The sequence below is a fragment of the Balaenoptera ricei genome, chromosome 14, assembly GCF_028023285.1.
Source record: "Balaenoptera ricei isolate mBalRic1 chromosome 14, mBalRic1.hap2, whole genome shotgun sequence".
NCBI classification, from domain to species: domain Eukaryota; kingdom Metazoa; phylum Chordata; class Mammalia; order Artiodactyla; family Balaenopteridae; genus Balaenoptera; species Balaenoptera ricei.
The window spans coordinates 6,398,565-6,419,397 of record NC_082652.1 but is presented as its reverse complement, the minus strand read 5'-3'; the positions used below and the strand labels follow the sequence as shown (position 1 = coordinate 6,419,397).

Genomic DNA, 20,833 nt, shown 5'->3' with positions numbered 1-20,833 from the left:
CTGTTACAGAAGACTGCTGGAGTGACACCTGCGTAGGGAATCCTCACCAGGGAGGACTGACACACCTGGACCCAAGGCGCTGGCTTCCTGGGAGGCTCCTGTCTGATGTGCAGGAGGCAGGATGTCATTGTGACTCTGCAAGGGGAGGCTCCTGGCGACCGAGACCAGCACGCAGTATCGCACCCTCGGCTACAGGGGACGCTGTGCAGGCCTTTTCCTACAAGTGAGAAGCACGAGATTATTCTGCAAGAGGAAGATTCCAGGGGCTTAAAAACGCAAAGGTTTCTACCTTGGGAGCCCCTTGGAATGTTGGCAGCTCAGGATCTCAAAGGAAGTTCTGTGTTAATGAGTTACAGAGTTCACGTGGAAGTAAATGTCACTTTCTAATCAATAATAATACCGAGTGAGGAGCACTATGCAGGGAGAAACCTTCCATAGAAAGACAGGCAGGGAAAAGCGTAGGCCGACCTTAAACCTCCCGAACAGAGCCAGCCTGAGATAAACACCAAAATGGCCAAGTGAGAGACTCTGTGAAATAGCAGCCCTGGAACTGTAGTAGTTGTGAGGAAATCTTCTCCGCTAAATCACGATACCAAATAGGAAACATGATCTACAAGTGCCCCATGTGTAGGGAATTCTTCTCTGAGAGAGCAGATCTTTTTATGCATCAGAAAGTTCACACTGCTGAGAAGCCCCATAAGTGTGACAAGTGCGACAAGGGTTTCTTTCATCTGTCAGAGCTCCATATCCATTGGAGAGACCACACGGGAGAGAAGGCGTATAAATGTGACGATTGCGGGAAGGACTTTAGCACCACAACAAAGCTCAATAGACACAAGAAAATCCACACGGTGGAGAAGCCCTATAAATGCTACGAGTGCGGCAAAGCCTTCAACTGGAGCTCACATCTTCAGATTCACATGAGAGTTCACACAGGTGAGAAACCCTATGTCTGTAGTGAGTGTGGAAGGGGCTTTAGCAATAGTTCAAACCTCTGCATGCATCAGAGAGTCCACACCGGAGAGAAGCCCTTTAAATGTGAAGAGTGCGGGAAGGCCTTCAGGCACACTTCTAGCCTCTGCATGCATCAGAGAGTCCACACAGGAGAGAAGCCCTATAAATGCTATGAGTGTGGGAAGGCCTTCAGCCAGAGCTCGAGCCTCTGCATCCATCAGAGAGTGCACACCGGGGAGAAGCCCTATAGATGCTGTGGGTGTGGGAAGGCCTTCAGCCAGAGCTCGAGCCTCTGCATCCATCAGAGAGTGCACACGGGGGAGAAACCTTTCAAATGTGATGAGTGTGGGAAGGCCTTCAGTCAGAGCACCAGCCTCTGCATCCACCAGAGAGTGCACACAAAGGAGAGAAACCATCTCAAAATATCAGTTATATAAAGCGTTTTGCTAAGAGATAAAAATCTTAAAACCCATAAGTGCCACTAGGAAGGAAACCCCTGTAAATACCTACATTGACCCAAGAAATTTTTACAGCAAGCCCCAGCAGAACATTGTTTTCCAAGAGGCATGTGTGAGGTTGATTTTTTGGATTCATGCCAAGTGTGTTCCACAGCTTGACTTTGAATCTGGAATCCCTCCGCGTGTTTGCCCAGGACAGGCTGTGAGGTCCCAGTCGTGGGTGTGCATTTCCTGGGATTCTGGCGCGATGCCTCCGTAGTTGAAACACTACACAGGAAACCGTGATCCTTGCCCAGCCTCCTGAGTCACCTTCTGTCTACGCTTTACCTAAAAGTTGCCCCAGATACTCCCCCATTTCGGGAGCTCATGACCTTCCTTCTCTTGATCCAAGCATACTGGTGAATGCATTTGAAAACGGCCAGCTCCCACGAAGTAGTGTTCTGGTATTTCTGAGGTTGCCACTCGATTCAGCCTCTACGTATCTGTCCATATATCCCGTTACTTCTGAACTCACTTTACCTGTATATCCTCAAAATACCCATAAATATCCACCCCTTCCTAGATGGCATTAAATTTCATTTTAGATTTTAGGTGACTCATAATTTCCATTTACTTTGTCTGTTGGCGAAATCATTGGCAGACATACATGCCCTTGAACTTTAATTTTGTGAATTCTGCTAATCACTGTGTCTCTTTGTTAGTCAGACTTAATTTTCTAGTGGCTACATCACATATTTTTAACTTGAATTTTTTTGGAAATAGCTGAATGTAAATAGGGAGGAAGAAGCAAGCAAAGTTAGAACTTTTCTCCATCCAGAATTGCCCTCTCAGGCTCCTTTGGTAACAAGGGGAGCCCCTTACTAGCTTGGGGAGACCATAGGAGAAGCGGATGGTAGGAGGCCTCACTAATAATAGTCTCTGATTCTGTGATTTTTGGGCAATAATGTGTAGGAGTCCTTGATACCTTTTCATTGAGGATTACATATCAGTTCCTTTGTAGGCATGAACTTTCTTCATTCATTCAACAAGTATTTATTGAACACCTCCTGCGTGCCAGGCACTGCGCCAGGCACCGGGAATACCACTGAGTGAGACAAGGGCCCTGCTCTCGTGGCGTTGCCTTCTGGTGGAGGAGACAGATGATAAGCAAGTAAACAAATAAATAATGTAGTCTGAGGTAGTGATTAAGTGATACGGAGAAAATAACCTAGGGTGATGATTTAGAGCAGTGGGGGTGGGGCGGGGGGCAGCGGTAGGTAGCGGGCAGGGAGGCCTTTCGGGGGCGGCACAGGGGCGGCTGCAGGGGGTCGCGGTCCCGCCGGGGAGCTTCCGGAGCAGGAGGTGGCGGCCCGGCGGTGAGGGTAGCGAGCAGCGGGGAGGGGGAGAGATACTGAGTTGCTCAGTATCCTGACATTTATAGGCCTTTTTTTTTTTTTTTCTTTTTTTTTTTTTCTGGCTAGATTGGTATTAAAAACTCATGTGGAGGAACTCAAGGAATGTTTAGAAGACCAAAAGTCCCCAATGACAACAAAAAGCAACTAATTTTTAACTTTGTTTCCCTTCTCATTCCTGTTTTCGTTGATTTCCCACATGTAGTCCTTTTGCTCAGGAAGTCTTTGGGGGAATTTAGGCTCTTTGAAAGCTCTGAAATGGGTGATCAGGTTAGCGGTCTGTGTCCACTGTCTGAGAGGCTGGAAAATGAACTACCCGAAATAGTCATCGAAATACTGAAACGAAGCTTGATTTTCTCTTCATATTTGAATTAATTTCTTCTGTTTGACTGGAAGGGTTTTTTGTATAACTAAAACCTCAATGCATAAAGGAGATTTAAAAGGAGCACATAACTTACTGGGTGAGCCATGAAACTGGAGGTGGGATTTGGGGGTAAATTTGTTACCATCTGAATTTTCATCCAGACATCTCTGTTAACAAGCCCTTGGGAAGTTGCTTCTCATGTTTCCTCATTTTCGCAAAGAGAGGGCTGGCTTAGTTATTTGATAAAGTCCCTTCCAGGCCTGAATTCCTCGACTACGATTTACTGTAGTGTCTTAACACACTTCCGTGTCACAATAGCTTGGAGCATTAGAGAAAAGCCTAGACTTTTAGTTGATAGAGAGCCAGTTGAAATATCATTGATAGAATTTTAGATTTAGGAAAAATTGGTTTGATTTCTAGCTTTATTACTGTTAGGTATGTGAGCTTGGGCAAATCGCTTAATCTTTGAGTCTAGTTTTCTCACTTACAAAATGAGGACATTAGGCTAAATGATTTCCGAGTTTCCAGCTAGTCCTAGAGTTCTATATTTCTACATAGTTGAATTATTTTATCATGCTGTTGCTGGGGAATATGACTAACACTTTTGAAGCTACTAATTTTATGTCGAGCTTTAAAGTCCATAATTGTTATCTTTGGAAAATATTATTTGACCTACAGTATGTCCAAATCAATTTAATAAAATCACTTTATAACAGGGTTCTGTGCTTGACATGGTTGTGTGAATTCAGTGGTCAGCGTGTGTCTGCGTGTGTGTGTGTGTGTGTGTGGTGGCTTGTGCATTATGTCTTGGTGACCATATAATAAAGTGAGGGGGCGATGCTGTTACTACTTAAACAAGGACAATAGGCCTAAACTGGGACTGCCCCAGCAAACCAAGTTGCGAGGACCCTCTGGCCCAGGGGTCAAGCGGTTGACAAAGGAGTCGTGAGGTCTGGCAAACTGGAGAAGGCCTGCCCTCCTGAGAGGACAGCGCCTGCTCAGTGGTAGCTGTTTGTTTCCATGTGGGATACAGGCTTAAGGGCCCCGCATCATCTGCTCTTCTAAGGAAAAACCAACAATCCAGATTTTTACATAAAATTTAATGATTTTTAAAGGTTGGCAACGAATTCATGTTCCCTGTGTGACCCATTTTGGTCACTTGTATTACCTGCATGGTGCCCACAGGCTTTCCTTTCACTTTGCAAGCTGTGCTCTGGTCCCTGATGGCTGTCGCCCGCCCATGCTGAGGCCTGACACTTCTCAGCTGAGCGGTGGTGGCCCAGACCCCGCGCACCAGTCTCTGACAGTGGGTCTGGCGTCCACCTGCCTCTCGGGGCGAGTCTAGGCTCTGCTTCCACGGTTGAGGCGGAAGCCATCCAGACGGCCCTTTCGATGTGAGTGGGGTGGGGCAGAGACCCCACGTGGGTCACACGTGGCTCAAGCTCTCCCACTGGGTCACTCCTGTGCCTGCTAGGAGTTAGGGTGTGAGAGAGAAAAGCCAGGGCTGACTTCACAGTTTCTAAGGGGAGCCCGAGTAAATGGCAGATTGTATCTTTACGGTCTCTTACCTTAAGGAAGAACTCTTTCAAGAAGTCAGCCCAATAGCCTGCAGTGGTCTGCTCTAGAGAAGGTGGGTGCCCAGGCCAGTCGCGGGCCATCTGGAGGAAGCTTTGGGTGTGTCTTTGGTGTTGCGTGAGGCTTGGACACGATGCCTTCCAAGGGGCCTTCCACCACTTAGTTCAGTTATTCCCCCCCCCCCAGATTTAAAATTATTAAGCGAGTCTTTCTGTGCAACCTGCTGTTATCCTCAGGAATTTGAAAATCATAGGTGAAAGCAAGTATCAGCCAGATGGAAAAAGTACTCAATGGTAAAATCAAACCCCGAGGAAGAGATGAGAAAGAGGTTGATACCATTACAGGGCAGGAGGCAAATATAAGTAGCACTGCCGAGTTGGTACATGGATTGAGATAGAGAGGGATAGGAAGCACGAAGGTGATACAGCACTTACTCTGTGACCTTACTCAGTTTCTTCACTTCTCTGAATCTCAGGTTTCTCATCTGTAAGATGGTTTTGAAAATACCTAACCTGTGAGATATTTGAGAAAACTAAGTAAACACATATAAAGTGCCTAGCCTTTAGTAATGCAACAGAAAAATTATTATTAATCCCAGGTGCCTGTTAAGGAAGATGAATCGTGTTATTTGGAGTTCTTTGGTTCTGCTGAGCCCCGTGGGGGGTTTGGACATCTCAGTTTGGGGTGGGACCTGGATAGGGCTGAATTGTTCCACATGGTGAGAAAGCGAAGAACTGCAGTCTCCTGGGATAGACTGAGACAAGAAAATACAGAGTAGACTTGGAAAGCGAGTCGAAGAGAGGGACCCAGCGGAGGAGAACGGTGTCAGGTTGCACACTTTCCTGTATGAACCCCTATGACCACAGAATCCCTCCCAAAAGGCTTGGGATGCTTGGTCTGAGTGGCTTTCTTATGGGAACTGGTGGAAGGGCCAGGTGCTGTGTCCAAACTGAAGTGGGCAGAACACGTAAGTACAACACTTTGAGAGACGCTGGGGCCCGGAGAGGGCGGCCCCGAGACGTACACCCCAAGGACCGCGCAGAAATTCTGGGAGAGCTTCCGGCTCCCACAGGCCGGGGTCCCCCAAACCCTACGGGCAGGGAGGCCTCCGTGTGTTACCCCTGGGTTCCCACTCCTGGTGTGCATAAGGCAGAGTATTTCTGAGGTCAGAAGGACATGAAAACATTAAAAAAAAATCATTCTCATGTTATATTTTAAAATATTAAGAGGCACACGAGCAATTCCAGAGATTCCAGGGCCTTGTGTTTGTTAAACGTGTCAGCGGAGGTCTCGGTGGAAGGTGACGGTTCAACCAAAGTGCTTTTATTGTTCAGATGTAGGTATATGCAAATAAAATACATTTTTAAAGTAAAATAATAGCATATGTAAGTTGCTCTTACTGATTTTCAGGTGAATTTACACACTTTATAGCCTGTTTTGTGTGTACCCTGCCAGTTCTGCTCCCTCGATGCCACTTCTGAAAATGGGTTCACTCAGACTCCCCTCCTCCTTTGTAAAGCTGGCCCTGGCCCACATCTTCTCTGCATCATGAATTATGGTAGGAGTGCCATGTTCGGAGAGCTTTTCAACCTAGCGTCTGTAGATGGGTTTCAGAGAGGTCCAGAACCTTCTTAAAGTGTATGCAGGGTTTTGTGTATCTGTGGGTATAGACATTTTTCTAGGAAGGTGGGCTTTCCTATTTAATTTGGGACTCTAATGGATAAAGAACACTGATTGAGCCACACGATTATTCATTGTGCAGGGACCTTGGGCAAAGGGGCATCTAAGAGGTCAGAACAGTGGTGGGTCACTGGGACAAACAGAGAGCAATGGTGTAATGAGTGGAAAAAAAGTAACCTTGTGCTGTGTTGTGAAGAAAGAAGAGGCTGTTGGCATAACATGAAAGCTGTGTGTGCATGTGCTGTTACACTGGGCTCAGTGCAAAGCCGTGTTACAGCATAGTGTGCTCAAGAGAAAAGTCCTGTGAGCAATGTGAGAGAGTCTGTGTGGGTGAGAACAGCTGGGTCCTTCAGAGGGACTGGCTGGAAGTGGGAAGAGTCAGCTCCATGCATGGAAAGTGCTGGAGCCACAACTGAGTCTGGCTCTCGGTTGCAGGGAAGGCAATTCTTGCTGTAAAACTGGAGCAAGGTCCCCAGTGCCTGTGTGGGTTGTGTTTAGATTCTCAAATAAACCTATTCACATCACTTGGTGTCGTGTCCTTCTGTGTTTAATTTCTGTGTCCCACTTCACTTGCTTGGCATACAAAATTAAGGAGATATCTCCTTATTAATGGTTAAATCAATCACCTTGAGCCTTCATCCTGTCTGTCCCCAAAATATCCTTTTTACCCTGGCGTTCCTCTGCCCCTGCATGCCCCCCCCCACCCCTCTCCCTTTCTGAGATAAACTCAAGACCCACAGGGACTTAGTCCAGAGGGTAAGTCCTGCCTCTAATGTCCTGTGGGGAAGGAGCTGGAGATTTCGGCTGGTGACCAACAGGCCACACAGTGTCACTGTTAACAACAGGTCATGTTTGGAGAGGAATGAATTCTCTACGTATTGCATGCAAAGACAGCTCACTCGATCCAGTAAACATCAGGAAAAGAAAAAAGTATAAAATAAGATGGCAGGAGTGAATTTAAACATAGCATTCATCATGGTAAACGTGAATGGGTTAAGTTCTGCTGTTTACGGACATTTTCAAGTTGAATGATAAACTTCACCACAAATATGTGTACACGTTGATTACAAGAGACCACCTACAATACAGAGGTGACACAAAATGTTGAAAATAAGGGAATGGAAAAACATACCAGGAAAATGCTAACAGAAAGCCAGTGGTGGCAGCCTTGCCAATGAAAATGGAATGCAAGGTAAAAAGCATCAATTTATCGGAGGAATAATTTGTCAAGGTAAATGGTTGTGTACATTTATTCAGCTAAAAACATAGCTTTGAAAGATAGGGTTTATGTTTTTAGAGGTACAACGAGAAATTAATTCCCAACCACAACAGAATATGTTAATCCTCCTGTCTCAGAAGTCTGCAAGTCAACTAGACAAAGAAAAATCAACCAGCACTGTTAACAAACTTGATCTGTCAGCTGTCTATGAACTCTGTGCCAACAAACCCTCTTGGAGCATTCATAAAAACTGACTATGTTTCATGCCAGAAAGAAAATTTCACCAGATTCCAAAATGCATAAATCCCACAGGCCACATTCTCTGACTATAACATCATACACATCAAAGTTGCTGAGAAAGAGACCAAAATCCTATCCACTTGGAGATTTAAAAAAAGAACGAGCAAAACATCCCCTTTCCCTCAAGTTGACAGCTAAAGAGGAAATCAAGACCAGTAAAACTGTTTAGAGATGAATGGCAGTGATGGTATCATGTAACATCTCAGATGAGACCAAAATGAGTAAAACTTTTTATAGACTTAAATTCATCTATTAGATAAGAAATATTAAAAGTAAACCAAGCCTTTGAACTTAACATGCTTGATCTTTATCAAGACCATTATATGTTCTTTTCCTCTCACCTATCATTGTGCTGAGTCATTTTGAAAAATAAGGATAACACACAACATGTAGGACTGTTAGGTCCCCAGGCAGCTGGGGCGGGCAGAGGGGGTGGGGTCCCTGCGTCCTGGGGAGTTTCCCTTAGGTAAGGTTGCTTGATAAAGTGCAGAATGCCCTGTTAACATTTGAATTTCAGATATTTGACCTACTGATGCTAAAACCTATTCATCGTTTATTCATTGTTAATCTGAAGTTCCGTCTAACCAAGTGCCATGTATTTTTTTCATTTGCCAAGGCTGGCACACCTGCCGGAGGGAAGGATGAGAAGGGGCTCTAGCATTCAGGGAAGGGATGTCATAGGGGGAGTGCAGGAGACCCTCATTGGGGTGGGTGGGGAGCCCTTTGGGCTGCACAGGGAGCAGGGAGGCCGTGCTGGTTTCTACAATAAAGAGAGGTTGCACGCCCTGGTGACATGCTCCCCAGGGAGCGGGGAGAGGGAAGAAGGGCCTGGGTTCACAAGAACAATCCGATCCAGGGCTTCTGGGCATCTGCACCTTGGGAAAAGTCTGTGTGGGGCTCAGGAACCAAGGCCAGGGCCACCCCAGGCCACGTGGACCACTTTCCCCAGGGTAGACACATGGAACTGGACCGACTTGGGGCCAACCATCTACGCCAAGGTCAACTCTCGTCCCGGCGCTGCCCTGAGGTGATGGGACGCAGCGAGAGCAGTAGTCTGCAGAGCCCGCTGGGGTACAGCTCTTGGGGGCTGGTCTGGGTTTTCCGGGATTCTCTAAGTCTTAACGTTTTGGAATTATTCAAAGGGGGATGAGGCGGAAATCCTAAGGGAGATACTAGGCTTTATGTGCCCTGTAGATGCTCACCTGATACTGTTCACACTGTAGGGTTCTCCTGGATCTAGTCGCTTACCAACAAAATACCATCTGTGCTGTGCTCAGAGCTACGTAAGTGAGAAGAATCAGCGGGGCCGGAGGGCGGTGGTACCCAAACACCACAGAGGTTTGGCTCCCTGGATTCAGGGTCCCTCTACCGTGTCTAAGTGTGACCTCAAACAAGTTTATTCACCTCCAAGCCTCAGTCTCCTCATCTGTAAAACAGAACGAATGACTGAGAGTGTGTCCCTCATAGGATGGTCCAGGCCTCAGCTCAGTGCCTGGCACAGAGCGGGTGCCCACCGTGTCGAAGGGGCAGCGGTCCCTGGTGGTGTTTGGATCTTGCAGAAAGGATGGCACTGCCCATCAGAGCTGGGCTGAGCCAGCGCAGGGTCTGGCGCCCCTGGCTGTGCGTGGAAGCGATGGTGGTGGCAGTGGCATTGGGCAGAATGCAGAGACACCCGGCAAATGAAGCTCCAGTGCTCCTGGTTCTGGGGCCTATGGAGTCAGACTGGAAGCAGCTCCCCTGGGTGTCCAGCTTGCAGACGGCAGATCACGGGACTTTGCAGCCTTCCTAATCCCCTGAGCCTATCCCTGTAAAAAGTCTCTTTCTAAACATCTCTCTCTATTCTGTTGGTTCTGTTTCTCTGGAGAGCCCTGGCTAATGCAGCCCCTAATTTGTTTGGTGCTTGGAGCAAGAGTACAAATGGGGACCCACACCCCATGTGTTTGCTCCTTTAAAAGTTAGAAATCAAGCTAACGAAGTGTTCAGTAAAATATATTCTCTTCTCCTACTGAAAGCCCGCTCAGCCTTAGAGTTCCATGCTGGCCGTGGTGGTCCAGGAGGGTGGACACCCCAGCCCACGGTCCAAGTGCTGTCCATTCCCTACCTCCACCCCGGAGCTGCCCCTTTGTGGGTCCTTGGGCTGGGGTATCTCTAGCAGCAGCTCGCTTGGAGCGGGGTGCACAGGAAGAAAGGCTCACGTAGACCCTGAGAGCAGGCCTGGGCTGTTTGGGAAGGAACATCCGGTGGGGGTGTGTGTGTGGATATTTGGAGCACGGTGTAGAGGCAAGGCTCCAGGTGGGCACATCCCCGTGGCCCCCGAGAGGGTCTGAGTGGGACCCTCTGAAGCATGGGGCCCAGGGCAGGGGCCCCTCCTGACCAGGTCCAAGGGCCGTCCAGACCATGCACCTGCAGAGATTGAGTTATCGACAGTATCAGGTGAGACCAGCCCAACGGAAATTTCTGCCCCGTGTGAATAAACAAAAATAGTATTTACAGAACAGTCATTCTGAGGAGAGGAAGGACCAGAAACCAGAGCCCGTGAACTCCAGCCTTCAATCACGCATTAGGGCATTTGCCAGTCGGTATTCTCAGGTCTTTTCCCTATTTCCCCCGTGTTCTGATCTCACGTCGGCCAAGGTGCTGACCTAACTCAGACCGAGTGTGAATAACTCTTCCCAGCATTAAGAGTTTCCATCTCAGCGGAAGTGCTAATCAAGATCCTCAAGAGATCCTTGGGCTTCGAGATGCCTGGGAAACACAGATTGCTGTCAACCTCACGTGCCCAGCGCAGGGTATCCTTGGAGGCTCGAGAGGCCGCTGTCCTCAGGGACCCCTGCAGCGAAATGGCTTGTGAGACTCATCAGCTCTGTGGCATCACCTGGGGTCTCTTCTCTCTTCTTTTTCCCACACTCTCAGAGAACATGCACAGAATAGGGTACAAGTCCCCCAAAGTCCTCGGGCCCCTCTGATAACTGCCTCTGAGTACTGACACAATTTTAATATGCAGACTGATGGGGTGAAGCAATCACTCGGATAACCCCCGCGAATATGGAATAATAAAATAGATATGTTGCTTTGGAATTAATTATATTTCATTTGCCTTCATGATTTAGTTTTGAATAATCAAATTAGCTGACATTCCTTGAGCAAACGCAAGTTATGTAGGTGATTGGGAAAGAGCCAATCATTTGATGGAAAAAGCCAACCTGGGGTTCATTTTATTTTATTTTTTTCTGTGTAAAGAATAGTCATCTAGAAGTTGCTGATTCACTCATGGATAGTTGAATATTAATCATACACTGAAGAGTTTATGTTTTCTGGATAGTTTGGGGTATTTTTTAAGACCAAAAAATAGTAAGAGATGTTCATTTTCCTTTTTCAAAACAAAAAACCTCTAAGACCAAAGAACAATTTGCTTTGTTATTTACTTTTTACTGGAAATAGTGTGGCTATTGCCCTTATTAGAGTTGATACATCTATTTATTAATTATTGAAGTATAATTGACCTGCAACACTATGTTAGTTCTAGATGTACAACATAATGATTTGATATTTCTTTACATTACAAAATGATCACCAGGATAAGTCTAGTTACCAGCTGTCACCATACACAGCTATTACAATGTCAGCTGTAATCTCCATGCTGTACATTTCATCCCGGAGGACTCATTTATTTTGTAAGTAGAAGTCTGTACCTCTTAATCTCCCTCACCTATTTCTAGAGTTGATACATTTTAGAACAAAATTAATAAACCTGCTGAGATACATTTTATTAACATGGCAGAGTCAAATGCCAAAGTTATTTTACATAAAGAAATAAGAGCTGCTGAGCATTAAAAACCTGACAGTTCTATGCTGCATGACTGGAGAGGCCAAAAATTAAGTCCTTGATTATTTGGGGCCCACCAAGTAAAAATGGAGTCATTTCGCTTTGGAGAATGAAGCAGTGATGTGGCTTGAAATGCACAGATGGCCCCCTCTAGTGGTCAAAAGGGGCGGGTCAGGAGCTGTGATACAGGTTCCTTGTGATTATCCATCCGGGTCCCCAATTTCCATGCAGCTTTCTAAACATTTTTACCCCTGGGAGGGGAGACCCCAAAACTGCCATCCTCCACTTGTTCTCTGAATTACTTTTAAAAAAGATAGCAACCACTATTAATGTCATATAACTTCATGGTCCCAAGTTTTAACCCATTCTCTCTCTGACTTATGCCTTTCTTATCTAATTTAAATGTTGAACCTCATGCCCCAAATCCATTTACTTTGTTTCATATGTTTAGTTAATTCTAAGTTCTGTTAATTATATCTAGGCTTGTCCTTCAGTGATCACTGGTTTAAAAGATCAAAAGATACAATTAATGCTAAGAAGACTGTGTGTGTGCGTGTGTGCATGCGTTTACGAGAGGTAGTATTCTATAAAAAAATAGAAGCATTATGTGATTTCATCAGGCAATTTCTCTGAGATAAAATGAAAATTGATAGTCTAGCATATACATCATTGAGTTACAAACCATTACTTCACTTGTGCTGTGGCTTGAAAAAGTGGGTTTCCTTCCAAGGGCTCAGATCATTGCATGTAAATCATACCACGAATGACAATGTTTTTGAAAAACTCTTAAACAACTGCTTGGTGAAGCATGCCAAGAATCGTCTCTGATAAGACAGCCTATTGATAATGCAATTCTTTTGGCTCTAAAAATCCCAAGCATGTGTGTCAGCAGATTAACGTTATCTTCCCTTTTCATTTTCCTGTAGGGCTCATCAATGACCATTATCTGACCAAAGAAAGTTCTGCTAAAAATATAAGAATGCTAAAAAGTTGGTTAGATGGCACAGCAGCCCAGGAGGGCAGGTTTTAGTTTAAAGAACAGAAAAGCTTTTGAGGTTATGGGTGGTTAAAAAACATTCCTTCTTTGCCTCCTTTTCTCCCCCTCCAGTCAACAATATATGGAACTCATGAACCACCTTTATAGTTTAGAAGCTGATATCTCTGTCTTAATATACTTATCATTGTCATGGTCATAGTAATTCAAAGGGAAAGAGATATTCCATCCTCATTTTATGCATGGGACACTGGAAAGAGTGTTCAGTGACTTGCAAAAGTGAGGGGGCAAAGCTAAGCAAGAAACCAGGTCTCCTGGAATTACCATACTATCTAGCAATCCCACTTCTGGGTACTTACCCAGAAGATTTGAAAGGAGGGACGCCAACAGATATTTGTACACCCATGTTCATAGCAGCATCATTCATAATAGCCAAAGGGTGGAAACAACCCAAGTGTCCATTGATGGATGAACAAATAAGCAAAATGGGGTTTATCCACACAATGGGCTACTAGCTTTAAAAAGGAAGGAAATTCTGATGCATGCTTCAACATGGTTGAACTTTGAGGATGTTATGCTGAGTATCGTACAAATATTGTGTGATTCCACTTATATGAGATACCTAAAGTAGTCAAATTCATAGACAGAATGTAGAAGGGTGGGTGCCAGGGGCTGGGGAAGGAGGAATGGCGGGTTAGTGTTTAATGGGGACAAAGTTTGTTTTGGGGAAGACGAAAAAGTTCTGGAGATGGATGGTGGTTGCACAACAGTGTGAATGTACTTAATGCCACTGAGCCATACACTTAAAAATGGCTAAAATGGTAAACATGATGTATATTTAAACACAGTGAAAAAAAAGCAACCAAAAAAAGGAAAGGCATCTTGGAGGAATATTTTGAATGCCGAGTCAGGAAAAAAAAAAAAACAAAACCCATCACAGTGGGAGTGGATTTTGAAGGCACTTTACCTGGCTTTGATCCTGGTCCCCTATTTCCTAGCTTCGTGATTTTGAGCAAGTTCCTTGACCTCTTTGTGCCTCAGATTCCTCATCTGTAAGATGGGAATAGGATCTGTGCCTATTGCAAATGGCTCTTGTAAAGCTGAAGGGAGATGAATACAGGGCCTTGCAGAGATGGAGCATTCAGTAAATATTGGCTGTCATTACTACTATTAGAGAGTTTAACCTGGCCAAGGACTCACTTCTGGTAAATAGCAGCACCTCCTGCAAAAGGCATGTCAGCCAGTCTTTTCCACCATCTGGGTGCACACATCACACATCATGTTATTTGTTGGATTGAATTGAAAGCAAAGTGCTACCATCTTTGGAGGGAAATCATTGCAGCTTAAGGATAATCAGAAAATGCATTTAAGAAATTTAAAGGTGTTACAACATTGCCAATATTCGACTCTTCCTATAAATGAAATTGAAGGATGGATATATATGATTTTCAAATAAAATAAAAGTACACTTAAAGCAAACACCTCCACCAGGTATCCTGAATCTCAAACCACTGCTCTATCAGTTAGGGAGTTACCTCCTTCACCTGAACAGCTAGTTGGGCCACCAGGCAGCTCAAGCAGGTGAACTTTCTTTGAGTGAAAGGCACTTACTTGCTAAGGGCTGAAAATACAGAGGATGATATCAAACATGCTCCTTACTACATTTGTTTAGCCTAGTTGGAGAGAAAGACTTCCAAACAAATGATTATAGCACGGGGTCATAGAACACCTACAGAAGAAGTAGGATCAAGGTACAGCGTTAGTGCAGAGGTAAGCATGAATAACCTTATCTAGGGCTGTGGATCCAGGAGAGGCTTCCTACAGGAGGGCTTTAAGGGATGCATAGGAGTTTGACAGGTACAATGAGAAAGCATACTCCAAGCAGAGGAGATGGAGTACCCCAGTGGTTCTCACAATTCATCATCCTTCAGAATTACCTGGAGGACTCGTGAAAAGAGATCACCTTGCCCCACCCCGATTTTCTTATTCCGTGGGTGTGGGGTGGCACCTGAGAATTTTTGTCTCTATCAAGTTCCCAGGGGTTGCTGACGCTGGGACCATGGAGACCTGTTGACCACACTTTGAGAGCTGCTGATTTACGTGACGACCTGGAGCATGAAGTTACGACGTGCGTTTGGGAAACTGTAAGTAAGACGTTATTGCTGGAAGTTGAAGCATCTGGATGATATATTTAGAGAGCTTGGGAGAGGCCTTAAGTGCCACGGAGGTGTGCGCAAGGGAAATAAAGAAATACACAGTTGTGTATTCTGGCCGCAGCAGACACACTATGCTATAACATTCGATCCTGACAATGACTCAGGAAGCAGGTGTCATCATGCCCATTTTACAGACGAGGTCATTGAGGGGGCACAAGGTTAACTGGAGAGAGAGATGTAGGAGGCAGAAGACCCTGGACTTGGTGGCTGATGGCATGTGGCGAGCAGCATCTCGGTCTTGACTTTGGAGGTAGATACCGGGGAATGACAGTGACCAAGACAGGAAGCCTGGGCGGCAGGGCATGTTTGCAAATATTCTGTCTAGAATTATGGGAACAGGTAAAGTCCCTCCTTCTCACAGGCACCTGTCCTCTGCCTTTGCATTACTTGCTTCCTTGTTAATTTGGCTTTTATCTTATCGTTCACTCATTCTCTTTACCCTTCCCTTCTGATGAGATGCTCGTCACCAGATTACACATTATTAACAGATTTTCTTCATCCTCATCATGGACTTAATTTTTTAAAGGAAAAATATAACGATGGGAGCAGACAAGGGAAAAGGGACAGAACTTTCACTCACTGTTGGAGTTCAAGCTCCTTGAGAGAGCGTGTCTCCTTTTTACTATGAAACACTTCGAAGAAGGAAAATGGAATAACTGACACCCATACATCCATCACATGGATATAACAATTATTAACATTTTGCAATTTTAGCTTCATTTTTTCCCCCGGAGTATTTTAAAGTGTGTTTCAGACATTACGACACTTCAGTCTAAATACTCGAATATGCATCTCTGAAAATAAGGACATTTTCCTATTAACCACAGCAGCACCATCATACATAAAGATGAACAGAATTTATTCAGTCATCTACTGCTCAGTCTATATTCAAATATCTCCCAATGTCTTTCCACCCAAGATTTTATCATATTGTTTTTCAAACATCAGACAAGTGGAAAGAATTTTACAGTGAACATCTGTATACATGTCCACCACCACTAGTGCTGCAATTAACATTTTGCTGTTTGCTTTATCATGTACCTATCCATCTAGCCATCCTGCTGTTCGTCCATTAATCCATCTTAGTTTTTCAGTGCATTTCAAAGCAAGATGCAGATCTCAGTATTCTTCTCCCCAAACACTTCAGCATGGGCATCATTTATAAGATTTAGCATCTTTTTGTTGTCGTTTTTTTCCTTTTGGGGTAAAATTTACGTATATAATGATAGACACCCATTTGAAGTGTAACATTTGATGAGTTAAGACAAATGCATACATCTGTGTAACCCGAACCCCTGTCAAGTTACAGAACATTATCATCACCCCAGAAAGTTCCCCCAGGCCCCAGTCAAGCGCCCCCAACCACAGGCAACCCCTGTTCCAATTTTTCCTACCATTGCCTTTTCTGGAACTTCAGTTAAATAGAATGTACTCTTGGGTGAGCCTTCTTAATGCAGCACGATGTTCAATACTCATCCACGTTGTGTGTGTCTCAATAGTTTCCTCCTTCTTATTGCCGTGTATTATCCCATTATATGGATATACCACCGTTATTCGTTGGTGGACCCTTGGGCTGTTTCTTTTTTCCGTCGCTAATGAATAAAGCTGCAACGGACATTTGTGTACAAGGTTTTTGTTGTTGCTGATTCTCCCAAATGCCTCTTACTGCTGGTTTGTTTTATTTTATTTATGTATTTATTTATTTTTTGATGTGGATGATTTTTAAAGTCTTTATTGAATTTGTTACAGTATTGCTTCCGTTTTATGTTTTGGTTTTTTGGCCCCGAGGCATATGTGATCTTAACTCCCCTACCAGGGATGGAACCTGCACCCCCTGCATTGGAAGGCGAAGTCTTAACCACTGGACCACCAGGGAGGTCCCTGCCGGTTTGTTTTAACCACGATCCAATCAAGGTCCCCACGTTGCAGTTAGTTGGTGGGCTTTTCAGGCGGGAGGGATCCAGTTCCCTGATGTAGCCACGGTTCCTGTTACCTGGTTGGCGTGAGGAGGAGCTAAGTTCTCCGAGTGAGCTACTGAGCCACTTGCGTTGACCTTGGGTTCCTCACGGGAATGGTTTCTTTGCGCCCCTGCCTATGGTCAGGAGGAAGAAAACCCCCAGGTGGGAAATCTCAGAACTCCGTAATTGAACTCTTTTCTGTGATGTACTGTCATCCTGTGGCCACAAGAGGGCGCTTGCTCGCTTTGAATGATTTAAATTCGTCAGGCCTGGCAAGCAGGGACAGAATGTCCTTCTAGAAAACAAATCTTCTCAGATTTTCCGTCCGTGTTTTCTGTCCTGCTGAATTCAATGGTGACGTTTGTTCAGTTGCTCAATGAGCATTTACTGAATACCCACCACGTCTGATTCATCGGGCTAGGCGCTGTGGGTGGCAAAGAAATGAAACGTTTTCCTGGCTGGGGGTTCTCCCGCCCCCATAGGGAAGGTAAGGCAGCCACAGCACATCTCAGCGCGAGCTTGAGGTCAGAGGAGTCAAGCTCAGACATGCAGGTGGGTGTGAGCTGGCACTGGGGATGTAACAGGATGTCATGATGTCAAGAGCAAAGGTGGAAAGGCCGGAAGGTTCTGGAACATAGGATGTGTTTAGGAAGGCTGGAAGGGATTAGGTGGCCCAGAGCTAGGAAGTCTGGAACGTATCCACTGTTCTGAATGCCACGGGGGAGTTTTCAGTGGAGCAGGGACTGGTGGTGCTGGTGGATTGGAGAGGAGAGGGGGCAGAGGGGGGGAGCTGGGGAGAACAATTGGTCCAGTTGGAAGTGATGGGACTTATGTTGGGATGACATGGGGAGAATGGCTGAGAATCACCTCTGAATTCTGTAGGTGTGAACAAGACCACCTGGGAGAGTAGAGAAAGAAGGCATGTTCTGGAATGCTCTCGGAGCACTCTTACTTTGAATATTGGTTTTTAAATATATGGGTTTTTAATATATTGCATTATATTCACAATACTCTTTCACTCAGATGGTTTCAAGTGGTGAGATGTTTTGCCTGTTAAAAAAAAAAAAAAGAGTTATTCTGGGGAGTTCCCTGGTGGCCTAGTGGTTAGGATTCCAGGTTTTCACTGCTGTGGCCCTGAGTTCAATCCCTGGTCAGGGAACTGAGATCCCGCAAGCCGTGTGGCACAGCCAAAAAAAAAAAAAAAAAAAAAAAGTTATTCAGACACTTGTTCAATTAGTACAGAAGACTTTATTTAGGACTGTAGGTGTCAAGACTGTCTCAGTGACAGAGAGGCCAGCCTCACCTCTGAATACAGCAAGGACAGCGGGGGAGTTATAGTCAATGACGGGGCGGGTCGTTGGATAGAAGAGGAAACATCAAGGGCAGGGATTCTTGCTAAACCAACTTAGAGGGATTCTTGCTGAAGGCAGGACAAGGCGATCAGATATCAAGGGTAAGAGATCCTTTCTAAAGGGACTCAGCAGGATCCTTGCTACAGCCAGACCAGCAGACAGAAGACAGGGCCCATGGGTGAGGCCTGGGGAGAGGAGGGATTAGGGGAGCCGGACTCAGGTTTCGAAAAGGAGAGCCTCCATGTCCTGCCTCAGGTGTTACCCAGATCTCCTCTAAATGCAGATTGCAATGTGTGAAGTGGGAAGTATTTCTCAAGTGGAAAGTCTGTATTTTCTAAAAGTGGGAGGTATTTGTAGTATTTAAATAGGAGCGTGATAGTGGTGAAATGAAGAGATACATGCATTTTAAGCAAGATGAAACCTGAAATCATTTTCATACAAATAGAAAACCTTCTTGACATTATAAGTCAGTGGGAGAAGTCTGTTTGATTTACAAAAATAAATGAAGCGGCAGATAAAGAAAGGATTTAAGTGAGCTTTCATTCATACTTTTGAAAGAGATGGTATTAGTGAGTGAAAATAGATGTATTAAATAAAATGAAAATATAAAATGCTTTTGGTCCATTGAAGTAAGGTGGTATCTTTGGTCATGACTAGATCCCCAGTTAATAGGCTGATTTGTACACACATACACCGATTTACATAAATATTGATCTTTCCCCCAGCACACCTTACTAAGTTTAAGGTACAAATGTTTCCCTGAAAATTTATATATTTTTCCCCCATTCTCCCTTAGACTCCCCCTTTTCATCACCAAGGGGCAATTAAGTGCGTGGGTTCTGGCTTCAAATCAAGAACCACCTCACACTGGCCATGTGGCTTTAGTTTACCCTACTGTGTAATGGGGGTAATAATACTGCAGCCTCTCAGGAGTGAGGCAGGGCTGGCACAGCTCCTGGCATCCACCCAGGCACGGTCCATGTTTCTGGTTGAGACAGTCTTTGACCCAAGTTTGGTGTAAGATGGAAGTCCAGCCAATTCACTCTGCTTTGTGAACTGAAAGAGAAATCACTTTTCCAGCTTGCCCACGAAGTCTGATGCATCCCTAAACTTCTTGTATTACGTGGTTAAGGCTGAGTTAGCCGCACGCCCTTGATCCAAGAAAATTCAGAAGACCCTGTTTAATGCTTCTCTTTTATGGGATCGCCCAACTTTAAAAATCCATTTCTCCCTTATATATAAGCCCATGATGTTAAAAGTGGAACAAGGTGTATACACCTAGGAAACAAGTTCCATCTTCAACACAGCGCTTGCAGAGATAGAATTAACTCGGAAAGTGGCTGGGAAATTGGCCCTGGAGCCCACAGTCGGAAGTGGTCAGCTGTGGTTCATTTCTCTGTGCTGCCCACCCAGCAGCCCCGTGATTTGGCCCTGGGGGCGTTTGCAGCAGGGTAAAATGACCTTATCCTTTGTTCGAAAAACACCCTCACCCATGGAACGGTTTATCGGGGGGATAGAAACTCCGAAAGAATGAAAGAGGGAAATGGATGAAACCAAGCAGATTTTTTTTGCTCCTGGTGGGGCAGGAAAAGGAAATAAGAACCAAAAGTTCGTATCATTTTACCTGGGCGGCCAGTCCTCCGACACTGGGATCTGTGTCGCACCCTCAGGGTTCAAGGTCCCAAGCAGGGGTGTCTGTGTGGCTGCTGTATTTTCAAATAAGGTCACATCCACAGGTTCACGGTGGGCATGAACTTGGGGGGACACTGTTCACCCCAGCGCAGTACCTAGGTGGTCACAGCTCGGCCATGTGCCTGCACCGGGGCTACCAGGGAGCAGGAATACCTGCGTCTCCAGCTTTGCTAACACAGGTGGGCCTGTCTCGAAGCAAGACCCACACGATGGGGGCACCCCCAGTAGAAGGGAGGCCTGGATGCCTGACAGTGGAAAAGGGGGGGCTTTTCCCAACTGTATGACCTCATTGCAGTAATGAGGTTACACCAGCTCCGTCAGCATAAACCTACAAGTTAGCAATATCTTAATTCTTAATTGTCTCCTGTTTCTGCTTTCATTATCTTTTCAACCATCAATGAATAGAGAGTGAATTTATTAGAATTGATGGATTCAAATTGAAGTGAATCTTTCCCCATATCAGGGCCCTCAAGGCAACCAGGACATGTTTCTCTTCTATGGTGAGTATCCTAGAGTCGCCTGATTGATAAGAAGTTCTGTCTTTGCCCTCATCAGGGGCCAAGAACTCTTCTTACAGAAACATTTATCTCCATGACGATGAACACAGGAGATGGCCCTGAGTATCGGCTCTAAGGCATTTCTTCTTCCCAGGCCTGCAGATTTGCAGGGGGTTCCCGCATCCCTAAGTATGACCATCAGAGCTGCCAAGAGACCAGCTCCCCTTCCTTAGCACGTCCTACGTTCACAAAGAGCAGAGAGCACCTAAGTCAAGGACAAGTCAGGGGCTGCCCTCTCCGCCCCTCCCTGACCTCTGCCCGGCACACTGTGCGGCCGTTCAGAAGAGTAATACCTGC

At 45.4% G+C, this 20,833-nt stretch overlaps 2 protein-coding genes across 5 annotated transcripts in view; both read left to right on the top strand.

Annotated features, from left to right (window-relative positions):
• Nucleotides 1-2,669, top strand: part of ZNF664 (zinc finger protein 664) — a 33,196-nt gene extending 30,527 nt beyond the window's left edge. For all 4 annotated transcript variants that reach the window (XM_059893958.1, XM_059893960.1, XM_059893957.1 and 1 more), the window contains one exon: nt 10-2,669. In XM_059893958.1, the coding sequence (XP_059749941.1) occupies nt 606-1,391 (786 nt within the window). In that variant the 5' untranslated portion in view covers nt 10-605 and the 3' untranslated portion in view covers nt 1,392-2,669. The remainder of the gene's footprint in view (nt 1-9) is intronic.
• Nucleotides 1-20,833, top strand: part of RFLNA (refilin A) — a 222,653-nt gene that overhangs the window by 16,238 nt on the left and 185,582 nt on the right. The window contains exon 2 of the mRNA XM_059893962.1: nt 14,794-14,905. The gene's annotated coding sequence lies outside the window, so the exon portion shown is untranslated. The remainder of the gene's footprint in view (nt 1-14,793; nt 14,906-20,833) is intronic.